This window comes from Rhamphochromis sp. 'chilingali' (assembly GCF_963969265.1).
Source record: "Rhamphochromis sp. 'chilingali' genome assembly, chromosome: 2".
Lineage (NCBI taxonomy): Eukaryota > Metazoa > Chordata > Actinopteri > Cichliformes > Cichlidae > Rhamphochromis > Rhamphochromis sp. 'chilingali'.
In genome coordinates, this window is record NC_137930.1 from 3,909,530 (window position 1) to 3,923,756 (window position 14,227).

Genomic DNA, 14,227 nt, shown 5'->3' on the forward strand with positions numbered 1-14,227 from the left:
ACACACACACACACACCAGGTATTTTGTAGAGGGCACAGCAGTCGTGGCAGTTACGCATTTCAACTTTTTTTCTCAAAATAAATTTTTGACTTTAATCTCAAAATTTCAACTTTATTCTTGAAATGACAAGCAAAATATTTTCTTTTTCTTAAAGTGGCCCTAATACTCTGTACCTGTGAGACCAGGGAGCTGCAACTTAGAGGATCATAACAGTCATGGTTAACAGATTGACAGCTTTCAGTGTAGACTTAAATTAACAGACAATAAACCACCCGTGGTATTTAAAAGGTGGATGTTCCCCATTCCTCAGCAGACTTTACCATGACCCCTCCACAGGTCCTGTGACTGTGAAGAACAGATCCACTCCAGGGCGGGAATCCACATCAGTTCCAAGATGAATCGTCTGAAGCCAAAACACTTTTTCTTTTTTCCCTACATTGTAAAGAAGTTTATTTCTCCAGTGAAGTTGGACATTTTAAAACTCGAGTTTATTGAAATTGACTCTTTTTTTTGGAGTTGGCCTCAAGTGGCAGCTCATGAAATTGCAACACTGCAAGTTACCTTTTTGTAATACCAGAGAATATCACCTTTTGGGCACGTCATCCAGCCTTATCACCTTTCTGCAGAATAGTTTCCTGCTTTAGTGCTGGTGGACAAAAGTCACTAGAACATTCAAGTATAGTATGTAAACCAAACAAAACTCCTTGCATCCATAGAAGCTGTATTTGTCTCCAATATCAGTACTTTTGTGTACACTTTTTATTATATTCCATGTTTTCTTCTGTGATAAAGTGCTGTTAGGGCATTTGGAGGGGGATTGAAATGTTGGGGAGGAGTTGAGGATGTTTCAGTAGTGAATATTTTGGGGGGGCTGATGGTGGGGTGTTGAGGGTATCATCTTTCATACCCCCTCGGGGGAGACCACATGACCCAGAATAACAGGGAAAGGCAGCGAAGAAAGAGACGAAAGAGAGAGATGTTGGGCCCTGCTGCTCTGAGCTCTTCAATGAAAACCACATGTAGGACAGAGGGAGGGGGGTGAGGTGTGTGTGTGTGTGGGAGGGGGGGGGGAGTGTAATGACTAAAAACCCAGCCTCTGAGAAAGAGAGAGAGAGATAGAGGAGGGAGTCCCTCTGAGCCTTGCTGACATTCCCAACCAGCACTGCAGGGGAGAGCACTGTGGTGAGATTTACAACAATAAGACAGTGTGTGTGTGTGAAGAGTCTTTAACAGTGTATCACACACGCTCTCTCTCTCACTCATTCTGAGCTCTGGGCTTTGATACGGCTGCAGGACAGACAGCTGCCTTCACTGTCGATTTAGAACAAGAGGAGAAAGCTAATCTCAGCGGCCGGTGTGGTCTGTTTTATTTCTACCACAGGGAGAAAAGAAGATTTCCAAGCAGCAGAAGAAGCAAAGAAGCGAAAGCATGTCCAACGCTCTGGTGAGGAGAAACTCCAGCAAACAGGGTTTACAAAACCTGATGAGGTATGTGGTCGATCCGTTTTTCCGTTCGTGTTGCTGGTTCCTGTTTGTTTCGCAGAGAAAGAATCGGGTTAATATTTAAACACCACACAAACACACTCACATTTCACTCACTCAGTTCTTCATTCTTTTTCTGCTTCAGTCAATAAACAGGACATGTGAGGTTTTCCCGTAAAGCTCTGGAGCATGACTGAAGGGTTTCATATCAGCACATCAAGATAAAGAGTGTGTGTGTTTGTACTGTAAACATAATGGGAACAGTGGGATTACTGGGAGTGTTTTGGGTCATGCAGGGTTTTGGGGGGATTTAGGGATTTTGAATCGCCTTACCTCCTTTCAGTGTACCTAAAAAAGAACAAAGGAATCATATTAAAATCTACTTTGTACTCTATTATTTTCTATTAAAAACACACTTAAAAGGAAATGTAAGACTGTAAAGTGTGGAGGTTTGAGGCGAGCCCCACGCCCAGGGCTTCTCTGTTTCACCAAGAAGGGAAGTGGTGTCAGTGACCAGTGTCAGAGTTGAAAGGTCACCTGAGTCAGTCTTTTGTTTTCTGGGCTCGTACGGGTGGCAGCACGTCCTGTCTATTGGGAAAGATTTTGTTTTTCATCCTGTGTGAGGTTCCAGTGCGACTGTGGTTTTTAACAGAGATGATAACGCACGCTCACATGCTGAGGTACTCACGCGGTAGAGGGAGGATGTTTTATCTTTTTTATCCCTCATAGACATAAATTATTGGCTGACTTGGCTTTCAGTTTTGCCACATCTGTACAGATGAGTTTTAAAACAGACGGTTTGAATTAAATAGGAGGTAACATCCTTCAGAGCAGTTGGTGCACCACGGAAGCTGCGAGGGAAACCAAAGTAAAGACAAAACTTTACATCATCCAAAACGGTCTCTGCAGCGACTCAGGATAAAGTCAGTCATGACCCATATTAACGAGTGTTAGCTCAGTCCATAGAGGTATCCTCTCAAGCAAATTTGAGATCCAGCTCTTTCATGCCATGTTTTATATTCACATTTAGGTGGATTTGTTTTAATCTTGGTCATTTCAGCGTAACCTGTAAGCATGTGTGACTCTTAACTTTGAGAATGTGTCACTCTGGGATAACAGTATTGCTCAACTAATGAATTCCCAGTGGAGATTATGCATTTTGCATCTGTTTGGGTCCACTGTGATCTGGATTGGGTTTACAATCCTTGCATGTATTGATGACTATCCTCAGGTCTCTAGTGTTTGAGCTCCATCTGTGAACGCTGGAGTTTGAGTAGGTGTTTCTGTGTTGTAAAAGTCCCAGTTGTGTTTGTTGAAGTCGTGTAAGGAAATGCATCATATGCTTGACAAATGTCTGAACTCATCTCTCTATTTGGAGACTTTCCATTGACTCAAAGTTTCTCCACAGAGAACTGATGCATGTATTTGTCATAGACTGTCCTGACATTGCTGAGTATTCACTTACGAGCGTTCGTGGTGCCTCGGCGACTCTAGAGGTGTCGTAATCAGGGGGCTCAGAGTAAACCTCTGAGTCACAGTGAGAACGGTATTCAGGCTTTGTTTATGCACAGATAACAGCTGGAGGAGGCAGTGTGTCACTCTGATTCAGTCCACTTAGCAGATGTCCTCAGTCTGGGGAGCTGACGGAAGCAATGACGTAATACCAGAAAGACTGCACAGCTCAAAATTGAAGGTGCAGTGATTCACTTGGCATTTTTGTGTCTTTTGTTATCAAACAGGTCAGTTTCATCCAGACTGTTTAGACATTTCTTGAGTTTTTACACCAGTGTCTTCTTCCAGATACAAATGTGTTCTCCTGTTATTTGATCTATAATCATTTCAGAGATTCCCACATATGTTTTAGGAATTTATTAACATTCGAGTGACTTAAAGTGAGTCAATTTATTCATGGAAAACATTAACTGATTAGCTTAGATCAACTTAACATTCGTTGGCAACAATCTGAATCAATCTTTTGTTTTGTAGATAGGTAACACTCACAGACTGTATATAAAAGAGTCATTTTTAACTTGAGCATCATGGTCACATTAAAAATGGGATGGACGTGATGAGCAAAGTGTGCGACTGAGAAAATGAACGCATTCCACACTGATTGGCTGGTCATTGGCCAGTGAGCTTACTCGTGATAATATATTTTTGACTGATCATAAATTTCATAACAAATTTATTATCAAATAACTTAAATTGGAAGTATTTATTGACGACAGTACAACCAGAAGATTCGCCCCATCTGATCATTAAAGATAAATCAAAGTTCTTCCCTTTTAAAATCTGATAGCAACATCTTTTGTACAGTCTGTGTGTGCACCTTCAGTCAGCACAGGGGTGGAGCGCTTGTTTATGCAAACATTTTACTTTTGTGCCCTCTTAAAATTCTCTTAAACAGAAGAATCTAAAAACATGAAACTTCTGGGACAGTTTATTCAAAAATCTGGCATGCACAATTTGGAAACTGATGTTACATTGCCAAGAATGAAGCAACCAGACCTCCCTCCATCCATTTTCTTAACCTTCTGTCCAACTCAGGATTACTTGGGCATGAGCTATCTCATAACAATGAATAGTCTTTATAGTGTTTTCCATGTTTGTTATATAAAGATAAGCTTAAAACGTTTAAGTTTAAAACAAACAAAAAAAAAGTCTTTGTATGCATAGAAACAAAACTGAAACTCAATCAAAAGCATGCCAGGACTACAGGCAGTGACATCACCCAGACCAATCAGAAATGCAAGCTCTGCAGAGACTTCTCCATAATGTCCCTTTTCAGTGGCACTAACACTAGATGTGTGTGATCAGAAGAACTCAAAGAAAAGGTTTAATCTTAAAAATACCTGTGTAATAAGCACGTAACATAGCTTAAAGGAACAACCGATTGGCGTGAGGGGAAAACATTGTCGATGCCACGCGAGCAAACCTCTGAAATATTTTAGCTTTTCTCCTCCACCTGAGCAGGATTGGTGTATCTGACAAGCTGACACTGTTTACTAGATACAAATATTATTTCACGATAGATCTCAACAGGGACACAAACACAGAATATGTCATCAGTGTGAGCTCAAATCATTGGATCGGGTCGAGGCAGGCAGTTGATCTGTTTTTAATCAGCTCTGCGTGGGAGACAAACACTGCCCTCCTCCTGCCAGCTTGGTGGGGCCTGGCTCAGCCCGCAGCAGTGATGTCACCCAGGAGGCATACCTGCCTCAAAACAGCCTGAGTGCTGCGACCTCTGACCTTCGAATCCCCCACACTTGGGTGGGTTTCCTGAGTGTTTATGGTGCAGGGAGATAGAGCGAAGAATGTTTGGAGGGAGTTGGAGTGGCGTAAGTTGCTGAGTGATGGGGGCCCTGAACTCTCCCTCCCTCTGCAGGTTGTCCTCATTAAAGGGATGGAGGGAAAGTAAACACAGCGGGGCTTCCTGTTTCCAGGGGTCGTATCTCTGAGAACAGATGACAGGTTTTCATCGCTCTCACTTCAGTAAACATCGAATGATAGCCTAAAAACCCAGGAACCAAAAACGTTCCTGCTATCTGCCCTCGTGTGAGGGCAACATCTGTTTTTTCAGCTTATAAACTGCACCCATTATTGTAAATTTAAATTTGTTAGGAGCCATTTGTAGCATCACCTAGGTTTTAGTTCCCTTGGACGTTCAATATATCAATGCAGTCTTTTGACGAGAACTATACCTGAAAGTAGCAGAGAGTTGTCTGTGTTAATCCAGTCACAGCCTTAAAACACCCCAAAACTTCCTTTTACATCTAAATTTAGTTGGAAAAGTAAAAAAGGTGGAAAGTACTGTTTTTAGATTATTACAGACTTGAAGTTTACATACTGAGCAATTTTCTGTTGGTCTAAAAGTTGAGTTATCAGAGTATGTGTGTCAAGGGTGTAAGTTAGAAGGGAACAGAAAGACATGTTCAAGGTTCAAGGTTCAAGGTTCTTTATTTGTCACATGCATAGTTATACAAGTATAACACACAGTGAAATGTAGCCTGACACGCTCCTCGACATGTGCAAAAAAATAAAAAAATAAAAAGATCTGGTAAGATCTGGTTAAAATAATAAAATATATATTTTGTTTACAGCATAAAAAAATGTATCCTGATCAGGGGAAAGAATAATTCAAAGAAAACTAAGCACAATAAAGGTCGATTCCGCAGTTCGCAAGCTCCGCTTCCGCTAAACACAGTGAAGCAGCAACAGTCAGCCATCCTAATGTACCAGGGGTGTCTTTATGCATTTTTACAACGGGACTTACCCCGCGAGGGTAATTAGGGAAAGCAGGGGGCGGAGTCTCTCCAGGAGAAGATCCAATAAATACAATAAGAACATGCAACACTAAAATACACTCAACATTAAAACATAACAAAGCATTCAACACTAGATAAGAAATCCTTCTTCCCCGGATGATGTGTATTATTTATATTATTGTAGGGTCTTAACCTTACAGTATAAAGCACCTTGAAGTAACTGTTGTTGTGATTTGGTGCTACATGCCAGTGGATGGTGAACTTTTACACGTGGAGCCATGGGCTTCATTTTTATTTTACTGTTAGCAGTAAAATAAGTTCACGGTCACACATGTATGCAGTAAAAACATCTCATGTGTTAAATTCCATGGAAAATGTTAGAAAAGTTCCATTTAAGGTAGACACAGAGAATAACCTTTTAATTTCTCAGGATAAATCTTGTAATTTTGAGACATGAATCACTCAAGTAATTTGAACTTTGTTAAAAGTCCACCCTGACATTTTCACATGGAAAAAGCTTTCCCAGCTTCTCTGTTCTCAGGCCACTCACCTCTCCGCCTGTTGCTTTTTTGTTTTCTGCCTCTTTAATGTAAAATAAAGGTTTGGATGCAATCAGATACACAGTTTGTGTTTGTTTGTTTGTTTGGGGATAGATGGTCTTGCTGGGTTCCGGATTTGTTTGGATTCTCATGGAGCGATCGCACAAGATTCTGTTTTCCACTTTTGCTGCGTCCCTGTGTTCTTTTAATTTTCCATTGATCCACATTTATAGAATAGTTTATAGAACATTTATAGAATGACAAACTTTTGCTTGAAGTTACTTTTTTGGGTTACATTTTACTGGCAGGAGCTTTCTCACTCGCCCTCTCCTTTAAAGCCTGTGTGCAAGCAAACCTGCAGGATTCCCAGACTTCGGGGATAAGTGGTCTGTTTGTGCTCTGCATGGGGGGGTTGGACACCCAGAGATCCAGCCATAACATGGTGATTACTGTCTCTGGCGATGTTGCTGGAGTTCTAATCGAGACTATTTGTGTCTGACTGCGGGATGATTTGTTCCACTTTTTTACTGCAATGCAGAAATATATCTTCTCTTATCTCTTTGCTTTATTTTCAGTTGGCATTTATTCTGTCATCACTAACTAAGAAACTAATTAAAATGCCTGAAACAAAGAAGAGAGAAAGCACTTACCTTACAAAACACTGTGCAGAATCTCAGTTATTCAGAAGTGCTTTTGAAGCTGCCGGTCTGTCTGTAGATTTCTTCAAATTTAAAATAATCATTTGTTTTGAACTAAAGAAACACCTGCAGGTCCAGGTGTCTTTGACTGAACCTTTTCTGAATGAAAAGATACCAGAATAGAGCTGAGGACATTTGAATCACTTGAATCAGGACATGGCGGCTCTGTTTCTAGTTCGAAAGAGATCTGGCAGCTCTAGCCTGTTTAATATTCTCCTCCAGGGACAGTGAGTGTCATAGGTTTATTGATTCAAGAGCCCCAGGCTGGAACAGAAATATTTAGGCACATTTTCCTTGTCAAAAATGTTTGAGCCGTTGTCATGGTGAGGAACAAGAGGCACATGTGCTTCAGATGCTGCAATCCTCCATTTAAATGCACAAAGAAGCATAAAGTTTATTTCCTTGGTTTCCTCTCTTTCCCTGGACACAGTTCTAGAAATAAATTCAGTACAACCCGTTTTATGGGTACCAGGTAATGATGCAAGGTTTTGGAAGGGAATTAATACAAATAACACACTACAGAGTCTACTGGCATGCTATTGCCCCTGTAGTTACTATAGCAGTGATCTAAGCAAAACATCAAGGTAACATTCTGATGTTGAACAGGGGCAATGATTACTGTGTTTGCATGCTATAAATTTAGTGCAGCTGTGGCTTATGGTTTGCGGGATTTAGGTCCTGATTTAAGCACCGATTTAATGGTAAAATTAAGAATTTAATGATTTTGCTGGATGGAAAAAATAAGAGGATCACCAGAGATCACCAGTTTATCCAAAGTTGAATGTATACTGGTAACTGTTGTTCATCTCTGAGAGCCCTTTAATGTATATAATTCAGTTCCTAGTCGCTGAAGACTTATTAAGACATTTGCCAATATGTTGGAGTTCTCACCTGCTGATGCCACTGCAGGAAAAAGTTTGGATCATCACATCAATTTTATTGTTTGGAGAAAATAAAAAATAAATTCTTGTTGGAGTTCTTGCACTCCAACAAGGCAGATGGCCGGCTGTAATATTGTTGAGGCTTTAATTAAACACTTGTTTCGTTAAAGTCACAATATTGTTTCAAATTGTCCATCAAGCAGGAACTCACTGTGTGAAAGTTGATGGGTGCAGCTGAAACTGGATTACTGTTGTGCCCCAAGGCTCTGTGCTGGGACCACTATCAGTTTCAGTGTTGGGGTCGTTAATCAAAAAGTGTTACGCATTAATCAGTACTTAAAGTAATGCAGTACACCAAATAAAGTACTTTGTTACCTTATTTTCTTGTTTCTCTTTAAAATGACCTGAAATGTCACCTAATTACCAGTTAACAATAAACACCTGTGGGTACGGTTCCACTCACAACTTTCCCTAATGAGTATACAGAATATCTTTCTTTGAAGGCACAAAGCAAAGTTAAAAATCAACACAAAGCAATTCCTGCAGTAATCACATTACAGGTACAATCCGTAGCATAAACAGAGTGTTCCAGTGTTGATGTTAAATGTGTTGAAAATATTAATTTTAAGCAATCAGTTTTAATAAAACAGAAATGTTTAACATGATGTCAGTGAATTTGGAGTCGACTTAGAGGAAACGTCACGTAGATGCAAACATTAGTTAAGCCAGATGTCACTGTTATGTTTGGTTTTAGTCCACAGTTGCGCAAACTTGGGCTTGTTTTTCACTAGTAGTCCATTTCTCAGACCTCTGAATGAATAGATCATCTGTAAAATCATCTGTTTTCTTTCCTATGAAACCGTTGATTGCCCTACCAAAGAATTTGTTCTGACACGAGCACATTGACTAAGTGACTGTGACACTGTAGCATTAGCGCCCTGTCTCTTGCATAGAAACAAAGGGAAAACAACACTGATATGTATTTATTGTAAAGATAAATTCTAAACTCTTTTATCACCACTTTTCTAATATATTTGATACTTATGTTTGAAATAACGATTTGCTTGATTGATACAATTTCATGCATGTCATAATTTTTGTGTGACATGTGTGTCTATTAGTGTCATCTTGTCTGTATGCATGCACAGAGTATGTAATGCTGATGTCCTGGAGTTTGCTAACCTCGTTAGGACTTCCCTGATGAAACAAATATTTGAAGGTCAGGTTAAGCTGCAGAATCTGTGCTGAGAGGTTTTCTGTGTGACATGCAATCATTATTTCGGACAACACTCAGTTTTTTTTAATTTTTTTATAAATGTACCGAAACATTTTTAAGAACAGGTATGAGGTTGAGCTATAAATGCAGACTTGGCAATAATTTCAGGGGTTAAATCATAATACAGTGGAACCCCGACTTACGAAATTAATTCGTTCCCGAGGGTCTTTCGTAAGTCGAAGCACCCGTCGCGCCTTTTGAGTGAACGATAGGCTATCGGCTAATTGTTAACTGCAACAACAATACGTCATTCAAGGGGAACAGCGAAGCGCAAGTACGAAAGCCAAGGGGGTTGTCACATGATTCGGAAGGCATTGTGGGCATTGTCGGCTCAGCCAATCAGAGCCAGCGGATTTCTTTACACGGGCATTTTGCCGTAACACGGGCAGAAATATTGCCGTTAAGTACCTTCGTAACTTGAATTTTTCATTAAATGGGGCATTCGTAAGTCGGGCTTCCACTGTATTTAAATATCTGGGGCCTCAAATATAAATAACCCGTGTTTGGACAGATGGGGGATATTTCTTCATAAATTCTGTGAACTTTGACCCTGTGGTTCTGTGATGCTCTGCTGCTTCTTCGCTGCTCGTCTGGTGACTCCCATAACTTTTTTTTTCAAATAGGAAAATGGAAATCTTTTCTGTTGTAATTGATCCGCTGTCCTGACTTGTTTCAACACTGCCATGACCTCATCTTGCAAACGTCTTCCCATCATCCGTGCCTGTCCCACGAGGCCTGGCACTCTTTCAGCCTGAGAGCAAACCATGTTATTATGCCACTGAAGCCAGTCAGCCCTGCGATGACAAAGTGTGTGCTTGCGAAAGAGCAGCGGAGGATTTAATACATTAACCTCACTTCTCCTGAGATGAATCCCTCCTTTGTTCTTGTTCCGGTGAAACATGGTTGGACAATAAAGTTAAAGCCTGGACAAGTGCAGACAGGGAGAGCATGGCAGTGTGCAGTTTAGTGACTCTGTTGGCAGGTGGCAAAGCTTTTATCTGGTTTGTGGCTTTGTGTGTCGTGTTTCTGGTTCTTTCTGCTGGTTGCTACAAATGCTGGTGATTACAAAGCTTAGGGTTTCTTTTTCTCTTATTAGATCCGCTAGCAACCGGCTGTGTCTCCAAAACACAAGAAAGCAGTTTATTCTTAAAGAAGCAGTACAGCATTTTGGGATGCGACGATTTTAAGTTTCTTCCCGTTAGAGTTGCATTGGATTAATTTCATCCAAATGAAAGTGAAGTGTACACAGCTGCAGTTCCTCTAATGGCCACTTGAGGTTTTCTCCAAAAGTGAGTCCGTTTTCAAAGACTACCTGTTAAAATGCCAAACTTTACAGCAGAAATACAAAAAATAAATCTGGCTGTAACTAATGCATTTAGATTTCTTGCAGCTGTAGCCAACAGCTGCCTGCTTGGTCTTGCCTCTGGCTGACCTTGTGACCTTTTTTCTGATGGCTGATTTGCCATCGTTGCTTTTCCTTTTTCATTTTTCTTCCAAAAATATCGATTGACCACATAAGGTGAAAGCTGGGACAACTCCAGCCTCCCCGCTACCCTAGATTGGATAAGCGGTTAAGAAAACTGAAGAATGGATGCACAGATATTTATTATGGAAGGAAAAAGTGGAAATGCCAATATCATTGCACGCCACACACCACAAGAGCGAAGAAATAAATGTTTTAATAAAAACCTTCATGAAGCACATCTGCTGCTCTGTTTACTGTAACCACTTTCCTCACTTGAACCTGCTTTCATATGTTCCCTCTTGTTTATTTGTGTAATCTGTCAATCACACTGACCTCAAGGGCTGGAGGGCGCTCTGTCGGCCGTTATCTGAGGACCGGTTCAGGGAAGCGGCGTGCTCGGTCATGCCTGTGGTGTCAGTTTACAGAAGAGCAACACAAGACTGGAGAAAAACCTGTTTGATTCCTGCTGAGGTAGAACAAGTGCGCTGTGCTTGTTTTAATTGTCTGGAGAAGCAAAACTACCCTGACAGAGTACAGAGCAACTCCAAGCTGTGAGCCAGGTTTAGGACCAGCGCAGACATCTCTGTTCTGCAGCAATGATTAAACATTGCAAATGATTTGATTTTGATGACACAAATCATGAGAAGGAGGAAGTAAAGCTAACTGTAATCCCGGTATTTTAGAAACACTCTGATGGAGATTAATCATTTAGCCCGAATCAGTCTGAGCAGCTGCCAGGCATGACAGAATCCCACAGTGCTGACTGCAGAAAGGAAACGTAATGAGAGGACAGCGTGGTGAGTTTCACTCAAACAGTCTGCTGGGTCAAAGCTCGGCAGTTTTCAACACCCAAACTGCTGACAGCAGCAAATCAAGCAGAGCCAGGTTTTATGTGCCAACTGTGCTCCACTTTAGGGCTCACATAGGATTATTGAATAGTTCTTTGGCATTTGTAGGTCATTTTGGTTTATACTTGCCACAAGATATTACACGCAGGTACTGTACTGATAGTTTTACTCAGAAACATTCCACCTGTTGGAGTTGGAAAGTCATATTATTAAGTTCTGCCGTCTTGATTATTTTCATGACCCATCCACCCCAACCTCCTTTCCTCCCATGATAATGACTACAGCCACTTTAAAAAAATAAATAAATTCTAAAGTCATTTTGTATGATTCACAGTTCAAAATAATCCTTGCCCATATTGTACTGGGCCTTGGTCCAGCCAGTCAGTTTGTCCTCTATCTAAAATTAGCTGTTTTAGCTCCTCTTTTTAAGGCCACTATCCAATCTGTGATACTTGGCCCTTTATTGCACAGGAAACATAGAATCTTTGAAAAGTACCTAAGATGTGTGTGCTGAATCATATCTCCTGAACCAGCGTGCTGATGAACTCTGCTCTTATCAGCTCTGATATGTCTTCCTCCCTCAGTCAGTTTTTCATCCTTCCTGTAGGCAGGGAGCAGCAAAAGGAAATGAAAGAATGGAAAGGGGTGGAGAGGCCCGAGCATAGATGGATGTGGGTCAGCAGGGTGTTTTGCTGAGGTGGCCCAGAAACTAATAGTCTGTGTGTTGAAATGGAGAAAGTGAGGGGAAGCAGTGTTTGCTTTCAATGTGCAGGTAGCAGTGGTCATTGTGTCAGGACAGTTTATTCGATGTCAGGATGACAGACGTATTAATATACAAAGATGTATACTAATATACATCAATGTGGAGTATAAAACACTTCAAAGCTATGAGCTGAGCCATCAGTGTGACCACATGCCACGTCAGAGACACGATCATTCATCTGAAGTGCTTGTACTAAATGCTTTTGGTGTCCACCCACCCTTGAGGAAATGATCTGTGAAAAGGTCAACCAGCCAGTTTCCAACCATGCTTTTTAGAGAGTGGGAAACACATTATTCAAGTGACCTCGTTGAGGGTGAGGAGATCTGCAGATTTTGTTGTTTCTTTGCAGTTTGCACCCATCCCAATGAGCTGTTCCGCATTTAATTTAAGTCCCGAGGCTTGCACCAACATCCTCCTACTTCAATACCTACAGAAATTAAATGACTAACTTTGCACATTTCAGTTGCAAAGACTTTAGTAAAGCCAGAGTAGAGGAAATCTGAAGTGTTGAAGCTTCTCAGTTGGCAGGAGCAGGATATTAACATAAAGAAAACACCGAACCCAAAGCTGATCTTCATTCTGAACAGACGTTTATTCCCAGTAAACTGGAGCTGAAAACAAAGAGCAGCTTCACTTTGTTGATATAGACTAAATCTCTGAGATCTCAGGAAGAAGGACGAGTCAAAGGAGTTGACAACGCAGCTTAGACCAAACTGTGCCTAAAATAAGTCTTATCTGTAAATATCAGAGATCATGCAGCCGGTTCTCCTGCATCAATCCATTGTTTTGAAGAAAAGATGAGGGCGGAGGAGCAGATGGAGCCTTGGAGCCGTTAGCAATCTATTAGTGACACAGAAGCCAAATGTGAGCTTAGTAACTCGACACCTGAGCTCGCGCAACTGTTAGTCCTCCACATGCCTCTTCTGGGAAAGAAGCTGGATAAACACAAGACTCTCAGCAATATACTTTATAATTCAAAAAAATTAAAAAATGCTTTCAGCTATTTATCTAGAAACTTGGACAAGAGTAAAAAGACACTTTATTTAGGCCCTTCAGTCTAAATTAGAAAAATCTACAGTTCTATCAAATCTGATGTCAAAACAATGGAATATAATATAAGTGCCACTGAGGAAATGGCCATACTTGTTGCCAAAAACAATGACTAATCAGGCAGATAGTTAAACGATGGTTAATCAGACACTACAGGTAGGAGCCTGGAGAGGTAGCGAGGGCAGAAGTCACAGGTGACCACCGTTCTGCTCGTGTTTCAACCTCTATGGTTTATCACTTGGTCCCTTTTGTTTTTTTTTCAAATCATTGATTCATGTCACTCACTTTACATTAACTTTTCTTTAGGTTTTAATTTGTTTACTTTGCTTCATTTTGTTATTCGTTATCCTGTATAACCAGTGAGCTCATTTTTCTCTGAAAGCTGATTTGCAAATTGCTTCTTTTAATTGAAACCAACATATCTAGTGTTTTTTTTTTTCATTGTTGGCCATCAAATAAACAAAGAAAACGTTGCACTTTTTTTTTCTTATGTTGCCGTTTCCGTGTGAGGGGAGGTGCTGTCTTTAAATCCCCCGACATTGGTGTAAATCAAAGCGTTGTTGCAAAGAGTGCTCGCGTTTGGCTCGCTGTCTTCTGATAAATAAAGATCAACTGTGTTTGTAATAAATACTGTGATCTCATGTTGACATGAAGCGTAGCACGATTGTGTTTATCTGACGCGCAAACAGACGGCGGTGTTTCTCATCCGAGGCCCGGCAGATGTTCTTCTGGCCTCAGAGACTCACTGTTCAGAAACCCAGGAGGCTCAAGAGACGACCGCGAGTCAGGAATCTGGGTCATGTGTGATACATGATGAAGATTGTGACATTTCCCAACCTCCTCTGTTGAAAGAAGTACGCCATGTGGAGCAATACCACATGGAAAAGTACTAATTATTCCCCCAAAAAGTCTCAAAGTTACTGCAGTAATTACTTCAGTTACTGCAGGAAAAATTC

The 14,227-nt window shown here is 40.8% G+C and overlaps 1 protein-coding gene across 1 annotated transcript in view; it reads left to right on the forward strand.

Moving 5' to 3' along the window:
* Window positions 1-1,078: 1,078 nt before the first annotated feature.
* The window catches only part of lsp1a (lymphocyte specific protein 1 a), a 39,242-nt gene continuing 26,093 nt past the window's right edge, over window positions 1,079-14,227 (forward strand). Inside the window, exons 1-2 of the mRNA XM_080876278.1 lie at window positions 1,079-1,183; window positions 1,383-1,489. Of these exons, the coding sequence (XP_080732404.1) occupies window positions 1,431-1,489 (59 nt within the window). The 5' untranslated portion in view covers window positions 1,079-1,183; window positions 1,383-1,430. The remainder of the gene's footprint in view (window positions 1,184-1,382; window positions 1,490-14,227) is intronic.